At 44.8% G+C, this 22,495-nt stretch overlaps 1 protein-coding gene across 3 annotated transcripts in view; it reads right to left on the reverse strand.

The window, feature by feature from the left end:
* Positions 1-22,495, reverse strand: part of LOC106594011 (sodium/potassium/calcium exchanger 1) — a 50,196-nt gene that overhangs the window by 21,843 nt on the left and 5,858 nt on the right. The window contains exons 3-7 of one of the 3 annotated variants that reach the window (XM_082969803.1): positions 20,549-20,754; positions 10,546-10,653; positions 10,251-10,359; positions 1,688-1,741; positions 32-85 (exon numbers count right to left, since the gene is read on the reverse strand). In XM_082969803.1, the coding sequence (XP_082825929.1) occupies positions 32-85; positions 1,688-1,741; positions 10,251-10,359; positions 10,546-10,653; positions 20,549-20,754 (531 nt within the window). The remainder of the gene's footprint in view (positions 1-31; positions 86-1,687; positions 1,742-10,250; positions 10,360-10,545; positions 10,654-20,548; positions 20,755-22,495) is intronic. The other 2 variants (XM_082969805.1, XM_045709153.2) reach the window with 2 other exon arrangements.

Raw genomic sequence — 22,495 nt, forward strand, 5'->3', positions numbered from 1 at the left:
GCACTAAATATATGGATAACGTTGGCCTTACCTTTCCCCTGCACCGACACCTCAGTCCTGACCTCCCCATTAAAGGTTGTTGTTTCTAATTGGCAGAGATACGTCAGGTAAAATGACCAGTTACCACAGAGATACAACATATCCACCCACTGCCTCATGTAGAGTAATGTATGAGGAAATATGAGCAGAGCCGTAGACACAACCGAAGTTACTGTACCACACAAACAAAATACGAGGCATGAATACTAGCATCCTCTTCTAGGGAAGAGTGAGATACAGTTGAGATGAAAACGTCTGTTTTGGAGTGATAGATAGTAGACAGAAGATGAAGAGATACTCAGTAACTCTCGGTAGGACAATGGAAGTTGGAGTGATAGATAGTAGACAGAAGGTGAGGAGATTCTCGGTAGGACAATAGAAGTTGGAGTGATAGATGGTAGACAGAAGATGAAGAGATACTCAGTAACTCTCGGTAGGACAATGGAAGTTAGAGTGATAGTAGACAGAAGATGAAGAGATACTCAGTAACTCTCGGTAGGACAATAGAAGTTGGAGTGATAGATGGTAGACAGAAGATGAAGAGATACTCAGTAACTCTCGGTAGGACAATGGAAGTTAGAGTGATAGTAGACAGAAGATGAAGAGATACTCAGTAACTCTCGGTAGGACAATAGAAGTTGGAGTGATAGATGGTAGACAGAAGATGAAGAGATACTCAGTAACTCTCGGTAGGACAATGGAAGTTAGAGTGATAGTAGACAGAAGATGAAGAGATACTCAGTAACTCTCGGTAGGACAATAGAAGTTGGAGTGATAGATGGTAGACAGAAGATGAAGAGATACTCAGTAACTCTCGGTAGGACAATGGAAGTTGGAGTGATAGTAGACTGAAGATGAAGAGATACTCAGTAACTCTCGGTAGGACAATGGAAGTTGGAGTGATAGTAGACAGAAGATGAAGAGATACTCAGTAACTCTCGGTAGGACAATGGAAGTTGGAGTGATAGTAGACTGAAGATGAAGAGATACTCAGTAACTCTCGGTAGGACAATGGAAGTTGGAGTGATAGTAGACAGAAGATGAAGAGATACTCAGTAACTCTCGGTAGGACAATAGAAGTTGGAGTGATAGTAGACAGAAGATGAAGAGATACTCAGTAACTCTCGGTAGGACAATAGAAGTTGGAGTGATAGTAGACAGAAGATGAAGAGATACTCAGTAACTCTCGGTAGGACAATGGAAGTTGGAGTGATAGATGGTAGACAGAAGATGAAGAGATACTCAGTAACTCTCGGTAGGACAATGGAAGTTGGAGTGATAGATGGTAGACAGAAGATGAAGAGATACTCAGTAACTCTCGGTAGGACAATGGAAGTTGGAGTGATAGATGGTAGACAGAAGATGAAGAGATACTCAGTAACTCTCGGTAGGACAATGGAAGTTGGAGTGATAGTAGACAGAAGATGAAGAGATACTCAGTAACTCTCGGTAGGACAATAGAAGTTGGAGTGATCAGATGGTAGACAGAAGGTGAAGAGATTCTCGGTAGGACAATAGAAGTTGCAGTGATAGATAGCAGACTGATGTCCTATGTACTAACAATGTAAACCCTTCAGAAGGGCTGGCATGAAGTGACAATACAGGGTGACAACATGAGGAAGAGGTGACATGTTGACATCCCTCTTACCTTGTCTAACTCTCTTCTGACCAGGGCCTCTAACATCTCTGCTAAAGCCTGTCTCTGGAATAAGGGGACGATGGAAGACACCATAGAATTACATATTAGAAGTCATTTAATAGGATCTCTGTGAGAGAGATATTCAGTCAGCCTCTGTATTTACCAGTTCCCCCAAGTCCCCTGACATCCAGAGCTATGGTGTGGAGTAACCATTAGAGCAGCTGGTCCTGGGGGGGAGACCTGATTCAAAAGCCTCTCAACACCTTGGCACTACCTTACACTAGAGACTCATGTTGTGTGATAAGTGAAGAGCAGAGGTCAAGTCCACCTGTGTTCCTGGATTACAGGGATGTGACTGTTCTGTCCTCTACTGGAGTGACCTTCACTGAGTCCTCAGGCCACCAGGCAGCCAGACCTGTCCCCATGCAGCCTCCTCCCTCCCAGCACTCTGATCCTTAATCAGCTTTCAATACAGGCTAATAAAGGCTGGATAAGAGCCAGCCTCTGGCCGACCAATCTCTTTATCTCAATAGGACTATCTCTAGGTCTCTCGTTGTACTGGACTGTGTGCGTCACTGAGCTAACAGTCTGATGCTGCTGTGAAGCTAATAGTCTGATGCTTCTGTGAAGCTAACAGTCTGATACTGCTGTGAAGCTGAGCTAACAGTCTGATACTGCTGTGAAGCTGAGCTAACAGTCTGATGCTGCTTTGAAGCTAATAGTCTGATGCTGCTGTGAAGCTAACAGTCTGATGCTGCTGTGAAGCTGAGCTAACAGTCTGATGCTGCTGTGAAGCTGAGCTAACAGTCTGATGATGCTGTGAAGCTAACAGTCTGATGCTGCTGTGAAGCTAACAGTCTGATGCTGCTGTGAAGCTAACAGTCTGATGCTGCTGTGAAGCTAACAGTCTGATGCTGCTGTGAAGCAAAAAGTCTGGTGCTGCTGTGAAGCTGAGCTAAAAGTCTGATGCTGCTGTGAAGCTGAGCTAACAGTCTGATGATGCTGTGAAGCTAACAGTCTGATGCTGCTGTGAAGCTAATAGTCTGATGCTTCTGGGAAGCTGAGCTAACAGTCTGATAGTGCTGTGAAGTTGAGCTAACAGTCTGATGATGCTGTGGAGATGAGCTAACTGTCTGATGATGCTGTGAAGCTGAGCTAACACTCTGATGATGCTGTGAAGCTAACAGTCGGATGCTGCTGTGAAGCTGAACTAACAGTCTGATGTCAGTGTGAAGATGAGCTAACAGTTTCATGATGCTGTGAAGATAACAGTCTGATGATGCTGTGAAGCTAAAAGTCTGATGCTGCTGTGAAGATAAGTCTGATGCTGCTGTGAAGCTAAAAGTCTGATGCTGCTGTGAAGCTGAGCTAAAAGTCTGATGCTGCTGTGAAGTTAACAGTCTGATGCTTCTGTGAAGTTAACAGTCTGATGATGCTGTGAAGCTGAGCTAACAGTCTGATGCTGCTGTGAAGCTGAGCTAACAGTCTGATGCTGCTGTGAAGCTGAGCTAACAGTCTGATGCCGCTGTGAAGCTGAGCTAACAGTCTGATGCTGCTGTGAAGCTGAGCTAACTGTCTGATGCTGCTGTGAAGTTGAGCTAACAGTCTGATGATGCTGTGACACTAACAGTCTGATGCTGCTGTGAAGCTAATAGTCTGATGCTTCTGTGAAGCTAACAGTCTGATGCTTATGTGAAGCAAATAGTCTGGTGCTTCTGTGAAGCTAACAGTCTGATGCTGCTGTGAAACTGAACTAACAGTCTGATGATGCTGTGAAGATGAGCTAACTGTCTGATGATGCTGTGAAGCTGAGCTAACAGTCTGATGCCGGTGTGAAGATGAGCTAACAGTTTCATGATGCTGTGAAGCTAAAAGTCTGATGCTGCTGTGAAGATAACAGTCTGATGCTGCTGTGAAGCCAAAAGTCTGATGCTGCTGTGAAGCTGAGCTAAAAGTCTGATGCTTCTGTGAAGCTAACAGTCTGATGCTGCTGTGAAGCTGAGCTAACAGTCTGATGATGCTGTGAAGTTGAGTTAACAGTCTGACGCTGCTGTGAAGCTAAAAGTCTGATGCTGCTGTGAAGCTGAGCTAAAAGTCTGATGCTTCTGTGAAGCTGAGCTAACAGTCTGATGCTTCTGTGAAGCTGAGCTAACAGTCTGATGCTGCTGTGAAGCTGAGCTAACAGTCTGATGCTGCTGTGAAGCTGAGCTAACAGTCTGATGATGCTGTGAAGTTGAGCTAACAGTCTGATGATGCTGTGAAGCTAACAGTCTGATGCTGCTGTGAAGCTGAGCTAACAGTCTGATGCTGCTGTGAAGCTGAGCTAACAGTCTGATGCTGCTGTGAAGCTGAGCTAACAGTCTGATGATGCTGTGAAGATGAGCTAACTGTCTGAGGGTGCTGTGAAGCTGAGCTAACAGTCTGATGATGTGTGAAGCTAACAGTCTGATGCTGCTGTGAAGCTAATAGTCTGATGCTTCTGTGAAGCTGACAGTCTGATGCTTATGTGAAGCAAATAGTCTGGTGCTTCTGTGAAGCTAACAGTCTGCTGCTGCTGTGAAGCTTAACTAACAGTCTGATGCCGGTGTGAAGATGAGCTAACAGTTTCATGATGCTGTGAAGCTAAAAGTCTGATGCTGCTGTGAAGATAACAGTCTGATGCTGCTGTGAAGCTAAAAGTCTGATGCTGCTGTGAAGCTGAGCTAACAGTCTGATGATGCTGTGAAGATGAGCTAACTGTCTGAGGGTGCTGTGAAGCTGAGCTAACAGTCTGATGATGTGTGAAGCTAACAGTCTGATGCTGCTGTGAAGCTAATAGTCTGATGCTTCTGTGAAGCTGACAGTCTGATGCTTATGTGAAGCAAATAGTCTGGTGCTTCTGTGAAGCTAACAGTCTGCTGCTGCTGTGAAGCTTAACTAACAGTCTGATGCCGGTGTGAAGATGAGCTAACAGTTTCATGATGCTGTGAAGCTAAAAGTCTGATGCTGCTGTGAAGCTGAGCTAACAGTCTGATGATGCTGTGAAGATGAGCTAACTGTCTGAGGGTGCTGTGAAGCTGAGCTAACAGTCTGATGCTGCTGTGAAGCTAAAAGTCTGATGCTGCTGTGAAGCTGAGCTAAAAGTCTGATGCTTCTGTGAAGCTAACAGTCTGATGATGCTGTGAAGTTGAGCTAACAGTCTGACGCTGCTGTGAAGCTAAAAGTCTCATGCTGCTGTGAAGCTGAGCTAACAGTCTGATGATGCTGTGAAGTTGAGCTAACAGTCTGACGCTGCTGTGAAGCTAAAAGTCTGATGCTGCTGTGAAGCTGAGCTAACAGTCTGATGCTGCTGTGAAGTTGAGCTAACAGTCTGATGATGCTGTGAAGTTGAGCTAACTGTCTGATGATGATGTGAAGCAGAGCTAACAGTCTGATGCTGGTGGAAAGATGAGCTAACAGTCTGATGATGCTGTGAAGCTAATAGTCATGCTGCTGTGAAGCTAACAGTCTGATGCTGGTGTGAAGCTAACAGTCTGATGCTGCTGTGAAGCTAAAAGTCTGATGCTGTTGTGAAGCTAACAGTCTGATGCTGCTGTGAAGCTGAGCTATTGTCTGATGCTGCTGTGAAGCGAACAGTCTGATGCTGTTGTGAAGCTAACAGTCTGATGCTGCTGTGAAGCGAACAGTCTGATGCTGCTGTGAAGCGAACAGTCTGATGCTGCTGTGAAGCGAACAACCTGATGCTGTTGTGAAGCTGAGCTAACAGTCTGATGCTGCTGTGAAGCTGAGCTAACAGTCTGATGCTGCTGTGAAGCTGAGCTAACAGTCTGATGCTGCTGTGAAGCTGAGCTAACAGTCTGATGCTGCTGTGAAGCTGAGCTAACAATCTGATGCTGCTGTGAAGCTAACAGTCTGATGCGGCTGTGAAGCTGAGCTAATAGTCTGATGCTGCTGTGAAGCCGAGCTAAAAGTCTGATGCTGCTGTGAAGCTAAAAGTCTGATGCTGCTGTGAAGCTAACAGTCTGATGCTGATGTGAAGCTAACAGTCTGATGCTGATGTGAAGCTGAGCTAACAGTCTGATGATGCTGTGAAGTTGAGCTAACAGTCTGATGATGCTGTCAAGCTAACAGTCATGCTGCTGTGAAGCTAACAGTCTGATGCTGCTGTGAAGCTAAAAGTCTGATGCTGCTGTGAAGCTGAGCTAAAAGTCTGATGCTTCTGTGAAGCTAACAGTCTGATGATGCTGTGAAGTTGAGCTAACAGTCTGACGCTGCTGTGAAGCTAAAAGTCTCATGCTGCTGTGAAGCTGAGCTAACAGTCTGATGATGCTGTGAAGTTGAGCTAACAGTCTGACGCTGCTGTGAAGCTAAAAGTCTGATGCTGCTGTGAAGCTGAGCTAACAGTCTGATGCTGCTGTGAAGTTGAGCTAACAGTCTGATGATGCTGTGAAGTTGAGCTAACTGTCTGATGATGATGTGAAGCAGAGCTAACAGTCTGATGCTGGTGGAAAGATGAGCTAACAGTCTGATGCTGCTGTGAAGCTAACACTCTGATGATGCTGTGAAGCTAACAGTCGGATGCTGCTGTGAAGCTGAACTAACAGTCTGATGTCAGTGTGAAGATGAGCTAACAGTTTCATGATGCTGTGAAGATAACAGTCTGATGATGCTGTGAAGCTAAAAGTCTGATGCTGCTGTGAAGATAAGTCTGATGCTGCTGTGAAGCTAAAAGTCTGATGCTGCTGTGAAGCTGAGCTAAAAGTCTGATGCTGCTGTGAAGTTAACAGTCTGATGCTTCTGTGAAGTTAACAGTCTGATGATGCTGTGAAGCTGAGCTAACAGTCTGATGCTGCTGTGAAGCTGAGCTAACAGTCTGATGCTGCTGTGAAGCTGAGCTAACAGTCTGATGCCGCTGTGAAGCTGAGCTAACAGTCTGATGCTGCTGTGAAGCTGAGCTAACTGTCTGATGCTGCTGTGAAGTTGAGCTAACAGTCTGATGATGCTGTGACACTAACAGTCTGATGCTGCTGTGAAGCTAATAGTCTGATGCTTCTGTGAAGCTAACAGTCTGATGCTTATGTGAAGCAAATAGTCTGGTGCTTCTGTGAAGCTAACAGTCTGATGCTGCTGTGAAACTGAACTAACAGTCTGATGATGCTGTGAAGATGAGCTAACTGTCTGATGATGCTGTGAAGCTGAGCTAACAGTCTGATGCCGGTGTGAAGATGAGCTAACAGTTTCATGATGCTGTGAAGCTAAAAGTCTGATGCTGCTGTGAAGATAACAGTCTGATGCTGCTGTGAAGCCAAAAGTCTGATGCTGCTGTGAAGCTGAGCTAAAAGTCTGATGCTTCTGTGAAGCTAACAGTCTGATGCTGCTGTGAAGCTGAGCTAACAGTCTGATGCTGCTGTGAAGCTGAGCTAACAGTCTGATGATGCTGTGAAGTTGAGCTAACAGTCTGATGATGCTGTGAAGATAACAGTCTGATGCTGCTGTGAAGCTGAGCTAACAGTCTGATGCTGCTGTGAAGCTGAGCTAACTGTCTGAGGGTGCTGTGAAGCTGAGCTAACAGTCTGATGATGTGTGAAGCTAACAGTCTGATGCTGCTGTGAAGCTAATAGTCTGATGCTTCTGTGAAGCTGACAGTCTGATGCTTATGTGAAGCAAATAGTCTGGTGCTTCTGTGAAGCTAACAGTCTGCTGCTGCTGTGAAGCTTAACTAACAGTCTGATGCCGGTGTGAAGATGAGCTAACAGTTTCATGATGCTGTGAAGCTAAAAGTCTGATGCTGCTGTGAAGATAACAGTCTGATGCTGCTGTGAAGCTAAAAGTCTGATGCTGCTGTGAAGCTGAGCTAAAAGTCTGATGCTTCTGTGAAGCTAACAGTCTGATGATGCTGTGAAGTTGAGCTAACAGTCTGACGCTGCTGTGAAGCTAAAAGTCTGATGCTGCTGTGAAGCTGAGCTAACAGTCTGATGCTGCTGTGAAGTTGAGCTAACAGTCTGATGATGCTGTGAAGTTGAGCTAACTGTCTGATGATGATGTGAAGCAGAGCTAACAGTCTGATGCTGGTGGAAAGATGAGCTAACAGTCTGATGATGCTGTGAAGCTAATAGTCATGCTGCTGTGAAGCTAACAGTCTGATGCTGGTGTGAAGCTAACAGTCTGATGCTGGTGTGAAGCTAACAGTCTGATGCTGCTGTGAAGCTGAGCTATTGTCTGATGCTGCTGTGAAGCGAACAGTCTGATGCTGTTGTGAAGCTAACAGTCTGATGCTGCTGTGAAGCGAACAGTCTGATGCTGCTGTGAAGCGAACAGTCTGATGCTGCTGTGAAGCGAACAGTCTGATGCTGCTGTGAAGCGAACAACCTGATGCTGTTGTGAAGCTGAGCTAACAGTCTGATGCTGCTGTGAAGCTGAGCTAACAGTCTGATGCTGCTGTGAAGCTGAGCTAACAGTCTGATGCTGCTGTGAAGCTGAGCTAACAATCTGATGCTGCTGTGAAACTAACAGTCTGATGCGGCTGTGAAGCTGAGCTAATAGTCTGATGCTGCTGTGAAGCCGAGCTAAAAGTCTGATGCTGCTGTGAAGCTAAAAGTCTGATGCTGCTGTGAAGCTAACAGTCTGATGCTGATGTGAAGCTAACAGTCTGATGCTGATGTGAAGCTGAGCTAACAGTCTGATGATGCTGTGAAGTTGAGCTAACAGTCTGATGATGCTGTGAAGCTAACAGTCTGTTGATGATGTGAAGCTGAGCTAACAGTCGGATGCTGGTGGGAAGATGAGCTAACAGTCTGATGATGCTGTGAAGCTAATAGTCATGCTGCTGTGAAGCTAACAGTCTGATGCTGCTGTGAAGCTAAAAGTCTGATGCTGCTGTGAAGCTGAGCTAAAAGTCTGATGCTGCTGTGAAGCTAACAGTCTGATGCTGATGTGAAGCTAACAGTCTGATGCTGATGTGAAGCTAACAGTCTGATGCTGCTGTGAAGCTAACAGTCTGATGCTGCTGTGAAGCTAAAAGTCTGATGCTGCTGTGAAGCTGAGCTAATAGTCTGATGCTTCTGTGAAACTAACAGTCTGATGCTGCTGTGAAGCTGAGCTAACAGTCTGATGCTGCTGTGAAGCTGAGCTAACAGTCTGATGCTGCTGTGAAGCTGAGCTAACAGTCTGATGCTGCTGTGAAGCTGAGCTAACAGTCTGATGCTGCTGTGAAGCTGAGCTAACAGTCTGATGATGCTGTGAAGCTGAGCTAACAGTCTGATGATGCTGTGAAGCTGAGCTAACAGTCTGATGCTGCTGTGAAGCTGAGCTAATAGTCTGATGCTGCTGTGAAGCAAAGAGTCTGATGCTGTTGTGAAGCTAACAGTCTGATGCTGCTGTGAAGCTAACAGTCTGATGCTGATGTGAAGCTAAACGTCTGATGCTGCTGTGAAGCTGAGCTAATAGTCTGATGATGCTGTGAAGATGAGCTAATAGTCTGATGATGCTGTGAAGCTGAGCTAATAGTCTGATGATGCTGTGAAGATAAACGTCTGATGCTGCTGTGAAGCTGAGCTAATAGTCTGATGCTTCTGTGAAGCTGAGCTAACAGTCTGATGCTGCTGTGAAGCTGAGCTAACAGTCTGATGATGCTGTGAAGTTGAGCTAACAGTCTGATGATGCTGTGAAGTTGAGCTAACAGTCTGATGATGCTGTGAAGTTGAGCTAACAGTCTGATGCTGCTGTGAAGCTGAGCTAACAGGCTGATGATGCTGTGAAGCTAAAATTCTGATGCTGCAGTGAAGCTAACAGTCTGATGCTGCTGTGAAGCTAACAGTCTGATGCTGCTGTGAAGCTGACATAGAGAGGCTGCTGCCAACATACAGTACAGACTCAAATCTCTGGCCATTTAAATAAATGCACTTAATAAAGGTATCACTAGTCACTTTAAATAACGCCACTTTAATAATGTCTACATATCCTACATTACTCATCTCATATGTATATACTGTATTCTATACCATCTACTGCATCTTGCCTATGCCGCATGGCCATCGCTCATCCATATATTTATATGTACATATTCTTATTTATCCCTTCACATTTGTGTGTATAAGGTAGTTGTTGTGAATTTGTTAGATTACTTGTTAGATATTACTGCATTGTTGGAACTAGAAGCACAACCATTTCGCTACACTCGCATTAACATCTGCTAACCATGTGTATCTGACCAATTTTTTTTTTTTGATTTGATTTGATTTGAATAGCTATAATATATGGTTCAGTAGCTCCTCCCAGGAGGCATAGCTTCCTGGTCCCTGCTACTGTACAGGAAGGACCATAGTATAGGTCCATAGATTAGGACCATAGATTAGGACCATAGATTAGGACCCATAGATTAGAACCATAGATTAAGACCATAGATTAGGACCATAGTATAGGACCATAGATTAGGACCATAGATTAGGACCATAGATTAGGACCATAGATTAGGACCATAGATTAGGCCCATAGATTAGGCCCATAGATTAGGACCATAGATTAGGACCATAGATAAGGACCATAGATTAGGACCATAGCGGTCCCTGAAATAATAAAGATTGATGTAAAGTACCTTCTCCCAGAGGGTCCAGTGTGTGGATCATCAGCTGGAAGATGGTGTTTCTGTTGGTGCTGTTGTGGAGAGAAGCATTACTGCCTCCTCTCTGGAGAGTGGGCTTCACCTGGGACAACACACACACACACACAACAGGGTTGAAGCCACGGCAGATCACGCCAGGTTACATTCTGGTAAAGCCTTCTTTTTGCTGGTCACTAAAATGACATCTAAAACCCCCCCCCCAAAAAAACATAATTTTACAATCAGTACACAACCTGATTATGACATCACAATCAAAGAGTGTTGAGACCTTCAATTTTTCTCTGTCTCTCTTCTGGGGTGAGTCTTGAGGTTGTGGTTTGGGTTCTGGTGAAACATTGTTTTGGGGTGGATCAGGTGGTGAAGGTCCACTGTTCTTCTGTAAATACAGGAATATTTTAGTACACGTTTACAATAGGAACCAGAGAGAGGAGAAAAGGCAGACTTTTAATGCACTTCCCCAGTGGGCAAAATGTACTGAATGGCTTTTCATGGTCAGGTTGTATTCTGATTGTAAAAAGGAAGGGTTTGTTGTCCTTTTTTTGTAGTCCAGAAAAAATATGTTGTTTCAACCAGAAAATAATGTCTTTATGAAATCCCATGCCAACATTTGCCCGCTGGGTAGAGGCTGCATAATGGGTGTCTACTGATGAGCCAAAGACAGGATTATAACAACAGTGATATTAGTGAGAACAGGTAACTGCCAAAATAAAGGAAAACACCAACATAAAGTGTTTTAATAGGGCGTTGAGCCAGAACAGCTTCAATGGCATAGATTCTACAAGTGTCTGGAACTCTATTGGGGGGATTTGGGCAGAAGTCTTGGTTAGATGAAGAACACACATTACCGATCAAAAGTTCTAGAACACCTACTCATTCAAGGGTTTTTCTTTATTTTGACTATTTCCTACATTGTAGAATAATAGTGAAGACATCAAAACTATGAAATAACACATATGGAATCATGTAGTAACCAAAAAAGTGTTAAACAAATTAAAATATATTTTATATTTGAGATTCTTCAAAGTAGCCACCCTTTTCCTTGATGACAGCTTTGCACACTCTTGGCATGCTTTTCCAACAGTCTTGAAGGAGTTCCCACATATGCTGAGCACTTGTTGGCTGCTTTTCCTTCACCCTGTGGTCCGACTCATCCCAAACCATCTCAATTTGGTTGAGGTCAGGGGATTGTGGAGGCCAGGTCATCTGATGCAGCACTCCATCACTCTCATTTTTGGTAAAATATCCCTTACACAGCCTGGAGCCAGTCCTTTTGAAAAACAAATGATAGTCCCACTAAGCCCAAACCAAATGGGATGGCGTATCGCTGCAGAATGCTGTGGTAGCCATGGTGGTTAACACTTTTTGGTTGCTACATGATTCCATATGTGTTTTTTTCATAGTTTTGATGTCTTCACTATTATTCTACAATGTAGAAAAAAGCAAAAATAAAGAAAAAGCCTTGAATGAGTAGGTGTGTCCAAACTTTTGACCGGTAGTGTATATCACTAATCTTCTGGATAGCAACAGAGATGTATTGGCTGTTCAGATGTGTAGGAGGAGACTCAGCATAGGAGAAAGGCTTAAATAGTGTAACTGACAGTTAATCTGTAAGTCTATGTCGTAGTTTTTTTTGTTTGAATTGTTTACGTGTTCGCTATACGGGGGAAATGATAAGACAGGTGGAACTACGTGGCTAATAACTGTTGTAACGAGGATCATTATCGTAGCAACACATCTTTGGGGGTGAAGGCATTCCCGCGCGATGTTAGCTAAGTTTTCATGTTACCGGGTGTAGTTCGTAAAGGTTGATATGTGTATGTTAGGATGAAGCGTGAATTCATGCCAGGAATATAAGTGTGAAGTTTGATTTCCTCCCTTCTGTAATAAGCAGCCAATGAGGTATTTTTTCCTTTATTCGTGTGCTCAATCTGATACTGTTATAGCTCCGGCTAAACTGTTTATGTATGTAATTACTTCAGAGTTATACCAAGCTAATAAGTCACTCATAAGACAAGAAGGTGTAAGAGTGTGCTTAAACTGTATTTTCATTTACTTTATAGTTCTCACGGAAGGTGATAATTCTGACTAAACTACAGAATAAAGCCGCCAGTTAAAATCAAGGAACGGTTGTGCTCGTGGTTACTGGAGGGAGCTACAAATAGCACTACTTGTGTGAATGTGTTCTTTGTCTTATGCAGCTGTATGACCCAGTAGGTGAATAAGCTTGGTTTTTTTATTTTATATATTTTTTTATTTAACCTTTATTTAACTAGGCATGTCAGTTAAGAACAAATTCTTATTTACAATGACGGCCTACTCTGGCCAAACCCTAACCCAGACGACGCTGGGCCAATTGTGTCTATGGGACTCCCAATCACGGCCAGCTGTAATACAGCCTGGAATGAGCTGTACTAAGCGTCCATGAGTTTTTACTCTGTTTATTTACAACCTAACAGTTTGCTAGCGCTTGTGTGCATATGTGTGTGTCTGTACCTGTGTGTGTGTCTCTTCACAGTCCCTGCTGTTCCATAAGGTGTATTTTTATCTGTTTTCTAAATGATTCTACTTCTTGCATCAGTTACCTGATGTGGAATAGAGTTCCATGTGGTCATGGCTCTATGTAGTACTGTGCCCCACGCCTCCCCATAGCTCTGTTCTGCGCCCACTTGGCGGGTCTACTGCAAGCAGACCTCTGGTGGTATGTCTTGTGGGGTATGTATGGGTGTCTGAGCTGTGTGCTAGTAGTTTAAACACCCGACCTCTGGTGCGTATCGCCTCTTGCTGGGGTATGTATGGGTGTCTGAGCTGTGTGCTAGTAGTTTAAACAGACAGCTTGGTACATCCAGCTTGTCAACACTTCTTACAAAAACAAGTAATGATGAAGTCAATCTCTCCTCCACTTTGAGCCATGAGAGATTGACATGCATATCATTAATGTTAGCTCTCTGTGTACTTTTAAGGACCAGCAGTACTGCCCTGTTCTGAGCCAACTGCAATTTTCTCAAGTCCCTCATCGTGGCACCTGACCACACGACTGAACGGTAGTCCAGGTGTGACAAAACTAGGGCCATAGGACCTGCCTTGTTGATAGTGTTGTTAAGAAGGTAGAAACTAGGGCCTGTAGGACCTGCCTTGTTGATAGCGTTGTTAAGAAGGCAGAGTAGAGCTTTATTATGGACAGACTTCTCCCCATCTTAGTTACTGTTGTATCAATATGTTTTGACCATGACAGTTTATAATCCAGGGTTACTCCAAGAAGTGTAGTCACCTCAACTTGCTCAATTTCCACATTATTCATTACCAGATTTAATAAAGGTTAAGGGTTTAGTGAATGATTTGTCCTAAATACAATGCTTTTAGTTTTGAAATATTTAGGACTAACATATTCCTTGCTACCCATTCTGAAACTAACTGCAGCTCATTGTTAAGTGTGGCAGTCATTTCAGTCACTGTAGTAGCTGACGTGTATAGTGTGGAGGCATCCACATACATAGACACACTGGCTTTACTCAAAGCCAGTGGCATGTCATTAGTAAAGATTGAAAAAGTAAGGGGCCTAGACAGCTGCCCTGGGGAATTCCTGATTCCTGGATTATGTTAAAGAGGCTTCCATTAAAGAACACCCTCTGTGTTCTGTTAGACAGGTAACTCTTTATCCACATTATAGCAGGGGGTGTAAAGCCATAACACATATGTTTTCCATCAGAAGACTACGATCGATAATGTCAAAAGCCCCACTAAAATGTCTAACAAGACAGCCCCCACAATCTTTTTATCAGAGATTTCTCTCAGTTAATCAGTCATTTGTGTAAGTGCTGTGCTTGTTGAATGTCCTTCCCTATAAGCATGCTGAAAGTCTGTTGTCAATTCATTTACTGTAAAATAGCATTGTATTTGGTCAAATACAATTTTTCCAAAAGTTTACTAAGGTTTGGTAACAGGCTGATTGATCGGCTATTTGAGCCAGTAACTGGGGCTTTTCTATTCTTTGGTAGGGGAATAACTTTAGCTTCCCTCCAGCCCTGAAAGCACACACTTTCTAGTAGGCTTAAATTGAAGATGATATGGCAAATAGGAGTAGCAATATCGTCCTCTATTGTCCAGTTAACACCCTATTGCCATTTGGGACCCAGCCTGTAAAAATGACTAGCATATAAATCATATTCAACCATTTCTCTGCTGAAAAAACGAAATGACAACCCAGATGCTTTACAGAATGACTTAGGACACCCCGTACTAGCATGAGAGAATCTAGGTTCCAAATGGCACCCTATTTCCTATATAGTGGTAATACTATAGACCAGAGCCCTATTCCCTATATAGTGGTACTACTTTAGACCAGGGCCCTATTCCCTATATAGTGCACTACTTTAGACCAGGGCCCTATAGAGGGTAGGGAGTAGGGAGCCATTTGGGTATCCATCAGCCTAGATGTGAAGGGCTGTCAAACGCCCCAATTGACCCAAGACATTCATTTAGTGCAGTGTCACGATTCTTCCACACTCATCAGCGGCTGATTGCAGGAGTGTTGTCCTGAGTGTGTGTTGTCCTGAGTGTTTGTGTTGTAGGGTGTGTTGTAGAGTGTGTGTTGTAGAATGTGTGTTGTAGAGTGTGTGTGTTGTAGAGTGTGTGTTGTAGAGTGTGTTGTAGTGTGTGTGTTGTAGAGTGTGTGTTGTAGTGTGTGTTGTAGTGTGTGTGTGTGTGTTGTAGAGTGTGTGTTGTAGAGTGTGTGTTGCAGAGTGTGTGTTGTAGAGTGTGTGTTGTAGTGTGTGTGTTGTAGTGTGTGTGTTGTAGTGTGTTGTAGTGTGTGTGTGTTGTAGTGTGTGTTGTAGTGTGTGTGTTGTAGAGTGTGTGTTGTAGAGTGTGTGTTGTAGTGTGTGTGTTGTAGAGTGTGTGTTGCAGAGTGTGTGTTGCAGAGTGTGTGTTGCAGAGTGTGTGTTGTAGAGTGTGTGTTGTAGAGTGTGTGTTGTAGAGTGTGTGTTGTAGTGTGTGTGTTGTAGAGTGTGTGTTGTAGAGTGTGTGTTGTAGAGTGTGTGTTGTAGAGTGTGTTGTAGTGTGTTGTAGAGTGTGTGTTGTAGTGTGTGTGTGTTGTAGTGTGTGTGTTGTAGTGTGTGTGTTGTAGTGTGTGTGTTGTAGTGTGTGTGTGTTGCAGAGTATGTGTTGTAGTGTGTGTGTTGTAGAGTGTGTGTTGTAGTGTGTGTGTGTTTTAGTGTGTGTGTGTGTTGTAGTGTGTGTGTTGTAGTGTGTGTGTTGCAGAGTGTGTGTTGCAGAGTGTTTGTTGCAGAGTGTGTGTTGCAGAGTGTGTGTTGCAGAGTGTGTGTTGCAGAGTGTGTGTTGTAGTGTGTGTGTTGTAGTGTGTGTGTTGTAGTGTGTGTGTTTTAGAGTGTGTGTTGTAGAGTGTGTGTTGTAGAGTGTGTGTTGTAGTGTGTGTTGTAGAGTGTGTGTTGTAGAGTGTGTGTTGCAGAGTGTGTGTTGCAGAGTGTGTTGTAGAGTGTGTGTTGTAGAGTGTGTGTTGCAGAGTGTGTGTTGTAGAGTGTGTGTTGTAGTGTGTGTGTTGTAGTGTGTGTGTTGTAGTGTGTGTGTTGTAGTGTGTGTTGTAGTGTGTGTTGTGTGTGTGTTGTGTGTGTTGTAGAGTGTGTGTTGTAGTGTGTGTGTGTTGTAGTGTGTGTGTGTTGTAGTGTGTGTGTTGTAGTGTGTGTGTTGTAGTGTGTGTGTGTTGCAGAGTATGTGTTGTAGAGTGTGTGTTGTAGAGTGTGTGTTGTAGTGTGTGTGTGTTTTAGTGTGTGTGTGTTGTAGTGTGTGTGTTGCAGAGTGTGTGTTGCAGAGTGTTTGTTGTAGAGTGTGTGTTGCAGAGTGTGTGTTGCAGAGTGTGTGTTGCAGAGTGTGTGTTGCAGAGTGTGTGTTGTAGTGTGTGTGTTGTAGTGTGTGTGTTGTAGAGCGTGTGTTGTAGAGTGTGTGTTGTAGAGTGTGTGTGTTGTAGAGTGTGTGTGTTGTAGAGTGTGTGTGTTGTAGAGTGTGTGTGTTGTAGAGTGTGTGTGTTGTAGAGTGTGTGTTGTAGAGTGTGTGTTGTAGAGTGTGTGTGTTGTAGAGTGTGTGTGTGTTGTAGTGTGTGTGTTGTAGAGTGTGTGTTGTAGTGTGTGTGTGTGTTGTAGTGTGTGTGTTGTAGAGTGTGTGTTGTAGTGTGTGTGTTGTAGAGTGTGTGTTGTAGTGTGTGTGGCAGAGTGTGTGTTGTGTGTGCTGGAGGGTGCGTGTTGGTATGTTGTAGTGTGTGTGTTGGAGGGTGTGTGTGGCAGAGTGTGTGTTGTGTGTACTGGAGGGTGCGTGTTGGTGTGTTGGAGGGTGTGTTGCAGAGTGTGTGTTGCAGAGTGTGTGTTGCAGAGTGTGTGTTGCAGAGTGTGTGTTGGTGTGTTGGAGGGTGTATTGTGAGTAGTGTCGCAGGGCCCCCGCAAGATCTGAGAAAGCCCCGGGAAAACCACTAACTTGGGGCAAAGAGAAAAAATATCTCCTGCTATCTTACACATTTTCCCTGAGGATGAGAGAAAATGTTGCTGTTTTAAAGCTAATTTCCTGCAATTCTACACATATTGCCATGGGACAGAGAGATAAATGTGCAGTTTTATAGCTAATCTCATGCTATTCTACACATTTTGTAATGAGGCTGAGATAATGTTTGATTTGAGTCAGTGTACGGTTGTGGATTCTCTGCATTGTTTGGCATATTGACAGTTAATTTGAAAAATATGTGGAATCATTCTTCTAAAAACGCATGTCAAAAATGTTATAAATTGATTTGCATTTTAATGAGGGAAATAAGTATTTGACCCCTCTGCAAAACATGACTTAGTACTTGGTGGCAAACCCCTAGTTGGCAATCACAGAGGTCAGACGTTTCTTGTAGTTGGCCACCAGGTTTGCACACATCTCAGGAGGGATTTTGTCCCACACCTCTTTGCAGATCTTCTCCAAGTCATTAAGGTTTTGAGGCTGACGTTTGGCAACTCGAACCTTTAGCTCCCTCCACAGATTTTCTATGGGATTAAGGTCTGGAGACTGGCTAGGCCACTCCAGGACCTTAATGTGCTTCTTCTTGAGCCACTCCTTTGTTGCCTTGGTCGTGTGTTTTGGGTCATCGTCATGCTGGAATACCCATCCACGACCCATTTTCAATGCCCTGGCTGAGGGAAGGAGGTTCTCACCCAAGATTTGACGGTACATGGCCCCGTCCATCGTCCCTTTGATGCGGTGAAGTTGTCCTGTCCCCTTAGCAGAAAAACACCCCCAAAGCATAATGTTTCCACCTCCATGTTTGACGGTGGGGATGGTGTTCTTGGGGTCATAGGCAGCATTCCTCCTCCTCCAAACACGGCGAGTTGAGTTGATGCCAAAGAGCTCCATTTTGGTCTCATCTGACCACAACATTTTCACCCAGTTGTCCTCTGAATCATTCAGATGTTCATTGGCAAACTTCAGACGGGCATGCATATGTGCTTTCTTGAGCAGGGGGACCTTGCGGGTGCTGCAGGATTTCAGTCCTTCACGGCGTAGTGTGTTACCAATTGTTTTCTTGGTGACTATGGTCCCAGCTGCCTTGAGATCATTGACAAGATCCTCCCGTGTAGTTCTGGGCTGATTCCTCACCGTTCTCATGGTCATTAAATGGTCATTAAAATGCAAATCAATTTATAACATTTTTCTGGATTTTTTTGTTGTTATTCTGTCTCTCACTGTTCAAATAAACCTACCATTAAAATTATAGACCGATCATTTCTTTGTCAGTGGGCAAACGTACAAAATCAGCAGGGGATCAAATACTTTTTTCCCCCACTGTAGCTAGCAACATACAGCGCAGATACGTTCTTCACATTCATTATTTTACACAATATCTTATCACAGCACTGGCAAACCATGGTTGACCAACTCCCTGACCAAAATGGCTGACCTTTATCGCATCATAAGAAGACTCATGACCATTCTAGTATTCAAATTCCTAATTCTATGGGGGCAACCTCCAGGGGGCTCACAACCCATGCATTGGGCTGCGGGGGGTATGTGGTACGCTGCTGTGTGTGTGTGTAATGGAGACTGTGTGTGTGTGTGTGTGTGTGTGTGTGTGTGTGTGTGTGTGTGTGTGTGTGTGTGTGTGTGTGTGTGTGTGTGTGTGTGTGTGAGTGTGTGTGGAAAATGAAGCAAAACATTCTTGTTAGCTGGTTGGTACTCTGTTGTCGAGGGCCATTGAAAAACAAACGCTATCATTTAGCATAACGTAACATGTAGGCTAAACATGAAGCTTTGACAACTGAAGAATGCTATGCTGTGTGGTAATCAGTGCCTGTGTGTTTAGCACAGGAGGCTGTTGAGGGGAGGACGGCTCATAATAACGACTGGAACGGAGCAAACGGCTCCAGGCTGGATCATGTTGTTGTATTGTTGTATGTTTTAATGATGTAATGTATTGATTGTTGCTGCCTTCTTGGCCAGGTCTCCCTGGAAAAATAGACTCTGGTTCTCAATGTGCTTTGCCTGGATAAATAAAGGTTAAATAAAAATTATTAATGAACATTGGGCTTAATGTATTTGATACCATTCAACTGATTCCGCTCCAGCCGTTACCACGAGCCCGTCCTCCCTAATTAAGGAGCCACCAGCCTCCTCTGACGTTGAAGTGGGTGGGTGCTATTTGTTTCTACTGGTCTGGACAATAATTCCCTGCTACAGCTTTGTCTGCCAAAGAATATATAATGAAACAGAGAGGATTGATATTCAGATGACCGTGACTAGAGCTATATGGTGACTGGCACCAGGTGTGGGATTTAGCTGAATAATACGCTCCTCCAGTGTGACAATGACAAACTGATGGCTGACATTACTTTACATCTCATCAGCATTACATCACCCCCGTCCCTCCGTCCCGTCCTCCCCTGACCCATGCTCCCCTACGCTGGGCTCTGACACCTGGGATCCTTTCAGGGATTCAGTCCCAATCATCAAAGTCTGCCGAGTCTGGCTGCCACACAAATACACACTCTATGGCCTGTACAAAGGGCTGGATGGATAAACACAGGCTCTGATGACAGTCCAGTGAATCAACCATTCCATGTCTCTCATGGACTAGACCAGAGAGGGTCTGGGTGATATTGTCTCTCATGGACTAGACCAGAGAGGGTCTGGGTCCTGGGTGATATTGTCTCTCATGGACTAGACCAGAGAGGGTCTGGGTCCTGGGTGATATTGTCTCTCATGGACTGGACCAGAGAGGGTCTGGGTCCTGGGTGATATTGTCTCTCATGGACTAGACCAGAGAGGGTCTGGGTCCTGGGTGATATTGTCTCTCATGGACTAGACCAGAGAGGGTCTGGGTCCTGGGTGATATTGTCTCTCATGGACTGGACCAGAGAGGGTCTGGGTCCTGGGTGATATTGTCTCTCATGGACTGGACCAGAGAGGGTCTGGGTCCTGGGTGATATTGTCTCTCATGGACTGGACCAGAGAGGGTCTGGGTCCTGGGTGATATTGTCTCTCATGGACTAGACCAGAGCTGGGTCTGGGTCCTGGGTGATATTGTCTCTCATGGACTAGACCAGAGAGGGTCTGGGTCCTGGGTGATATTGTCTCTCATGGACTGGACCAGAGAGGGTCTGGGTCCTGGGTGATATTGTCTCTCATGGACTGGACCAGAGAGGGTCTGGGTCCTGGATGATATTATAATAATGGGCCACTCTGCCTACCTGTCTGTCTGCCACTCTGCCTACCTGTCTGTCTGTCTGTATGTCTGCCACTCTGCCTACCTGTCTGTCTGTCTGTATGTCTGCCACTCTGCCTACCTGTCTGTCTGTCTGTATGTCTGCCACTCTGCCTACCTACCTGTCTGACTGTCTGCCACTCTACCTGCCTGCCTGTCTGTCTGTCTGTCTGTCTCTCTACCTGCCTGCCTGCCTGCCTGCCTGCCTGCCTGCCTGTCTGTCTGTCTGTCTGTCTGTGTCAGCCACTTTGTCTGCCTACCTGCCGCTGTCTGTCTGTCAGCCACTCTGCCTACCTACCTACCTACCTGTCTGTCTGTCTGTCTGTCTGTCTGTCTGTCTGTCTGTCTGTCTGTCTGTCTGCCACTTTGTCTGCCTACCTGCCTGTCTGTCTGTCAGCCACTCTGCCTACCTGTCTGTCTGTCTGTCTGTCTGTCTGTCTGTCTGTCTGTCTGTCTGTCTGTCTGTCTGTCTGTCTGTCTGTCTTTTTGCTTCACCAAAACTGCCTAACAAAGTCCCAACAACTCTACCAACCTTCTTGGGTTCCTTCTCCTCTTCCTCCTCCGGCATGATGATCTTGACAATGCTCTTGTGTTTGTTGATCTGCGTCTTGACGAAGTGTTCGATCTGCACGTTGAACTTCATGAAGCAGACGTAGGCTACGTAACCCGACACCAGCATTACGCTCTCCCACCACATGATGGTGTTGTCCAAGAAGAACACTATCAGCATGACCAGATCTATGATGGAGGGGGAGGAGGAGGAGGAAGGGAAGGGGAGAGGGAGGAGCAGGGGGAGGAGGAGGAGGGGGAGGAAGAGGAGGAAGGAGGAGGAGAACGAGGAGGAGGAGGAGGGGGAGGAGGGGGAGGAGGAGGAGGGAGAGGAGGGGGAGGGCAAGAAACGTGAGAACATGATAGTGTTGTCCAGGATGAACACGATCAGCATGATCAGGAGAGAGGAGAGGATGAGTCCCAAATGGCATCCTATTCCCTCTATAGTGGTACTACTATAGACCAGAGCCCTATTCCCTATATAGTGGTACTACTATAGACCAGAGCCCTATTCCCTATATAGTGGTACTACTATAGACCAGAGCCCTATTCCCTATATAGTACACTACTATAGACCAGAGCCCTATTCCCTATATAGTGGTACTACTATAGACCAGAGCCCTATTCCCTATATAGTGGTACTACTATAGACCAGAGCCCTATTCCCTATATAGTGGTACTACTATAGACCAGAGCCCTATTCCCTATATAGTGGTACTACTATAGACCAGAGCCCTATTCCCTATATAGTGGTACTACTATAGACCAGAGCCCTATTCCTTATATAGTGGTACTACTATAGACCAGAGCCCTATTCCCTATATAGTACACTACTATAGACCAGAGCCCTATTCCCTATATAGTGGTACTACTATAGACCAGAGCCCTATTCCCTACAGTGGGGGAAAAAAGTATTTGATCCCCTGCTGATTTTGTACGTTTGCCCACTGACAAAGAAATGATCAGTCTATAATTTTAATGGTAGGTTTATTTGAACAGTGAGAGACAGAATAACAACAAAAATATCTAGAAAAACACATGTCAAAAATGTTATGAATTGATTTGCATTTTAATGAGGGAAATAAGTATTTGACCCCCTCTCAATCAGAAAGATTTCTGGCTCCCAGGTGTCTTTTATACAGGTAACGAGCTGAGATTAGGAGCACACTCTTAAAGGGAGTGCTCCTAATCTCAGTTTGTTACCTGTATAAAAGACACCTGTCCACAGAAGCAATCAATCAATCAGATTCCAAACTCTCCACCATGGCCAAGACCAAAGAGCTCTCCAAGGATGTCAGGGACAAAATTGTAGACCTACACAAGGCTGGAATGGGCTACAAGACCATCGCCAAGCAGCTTGGTGAGAAGGTGACAACATTTGATGCGATTTTTCACAAATGGAAGAAATACAAAAGAACTGTCAATATCCCTCGGCCTGGGGCTCCATGCAAGATCTCACCTCGTGGAGTTGCAATGATCATGAGAACGGTGAGGAATCAGCCCAGAACTACACGGGAGGATTTTGTCAATGATCTCAAAGCAGCTGGGACCATAGTCACCAAGAAAACAATTGGTAACACACTACGCCGTGAAGGACTGAAATCCTGCAGCGCCCGCAAGGTCCCCCTGCTCAAGAATACATATACAGGCCCGTCTGAAGTCTGCCAATGAACATCTGAATGATTCAGAGGACAACTGGGTGAAAGTGTTGTGGTCAGATGAGACCAAAATGGAGCTCTTTGACATCAACTCAACTCGCCGTGTTTGGAGGAGGAGGAATGCTGCCTATGACCCCAAGAACACCATCTCCACCGTCAAACATGGAGGTGGAAACATTATGCTTTGGGGGTGTTTTTCCTGCTAAGGGGACAGGACAACTTCACCGCATCAAAGGGACGATGGACGGGGCCATGTACCGTCAAATCTGGGG

Source organism: Salmo salar, chromosome 26 (assembly GCF_965601325.2).
Source record: "Salmo salar chromosome 26, fSalSal1, whole genome shotgun sequence".
NCBI classification, from domain to species: Eukaryota; Metazoa; Chordata; class Actinopteri; order Salmoniformes; family Salmonidae; genus Salmo; species Salmo salar.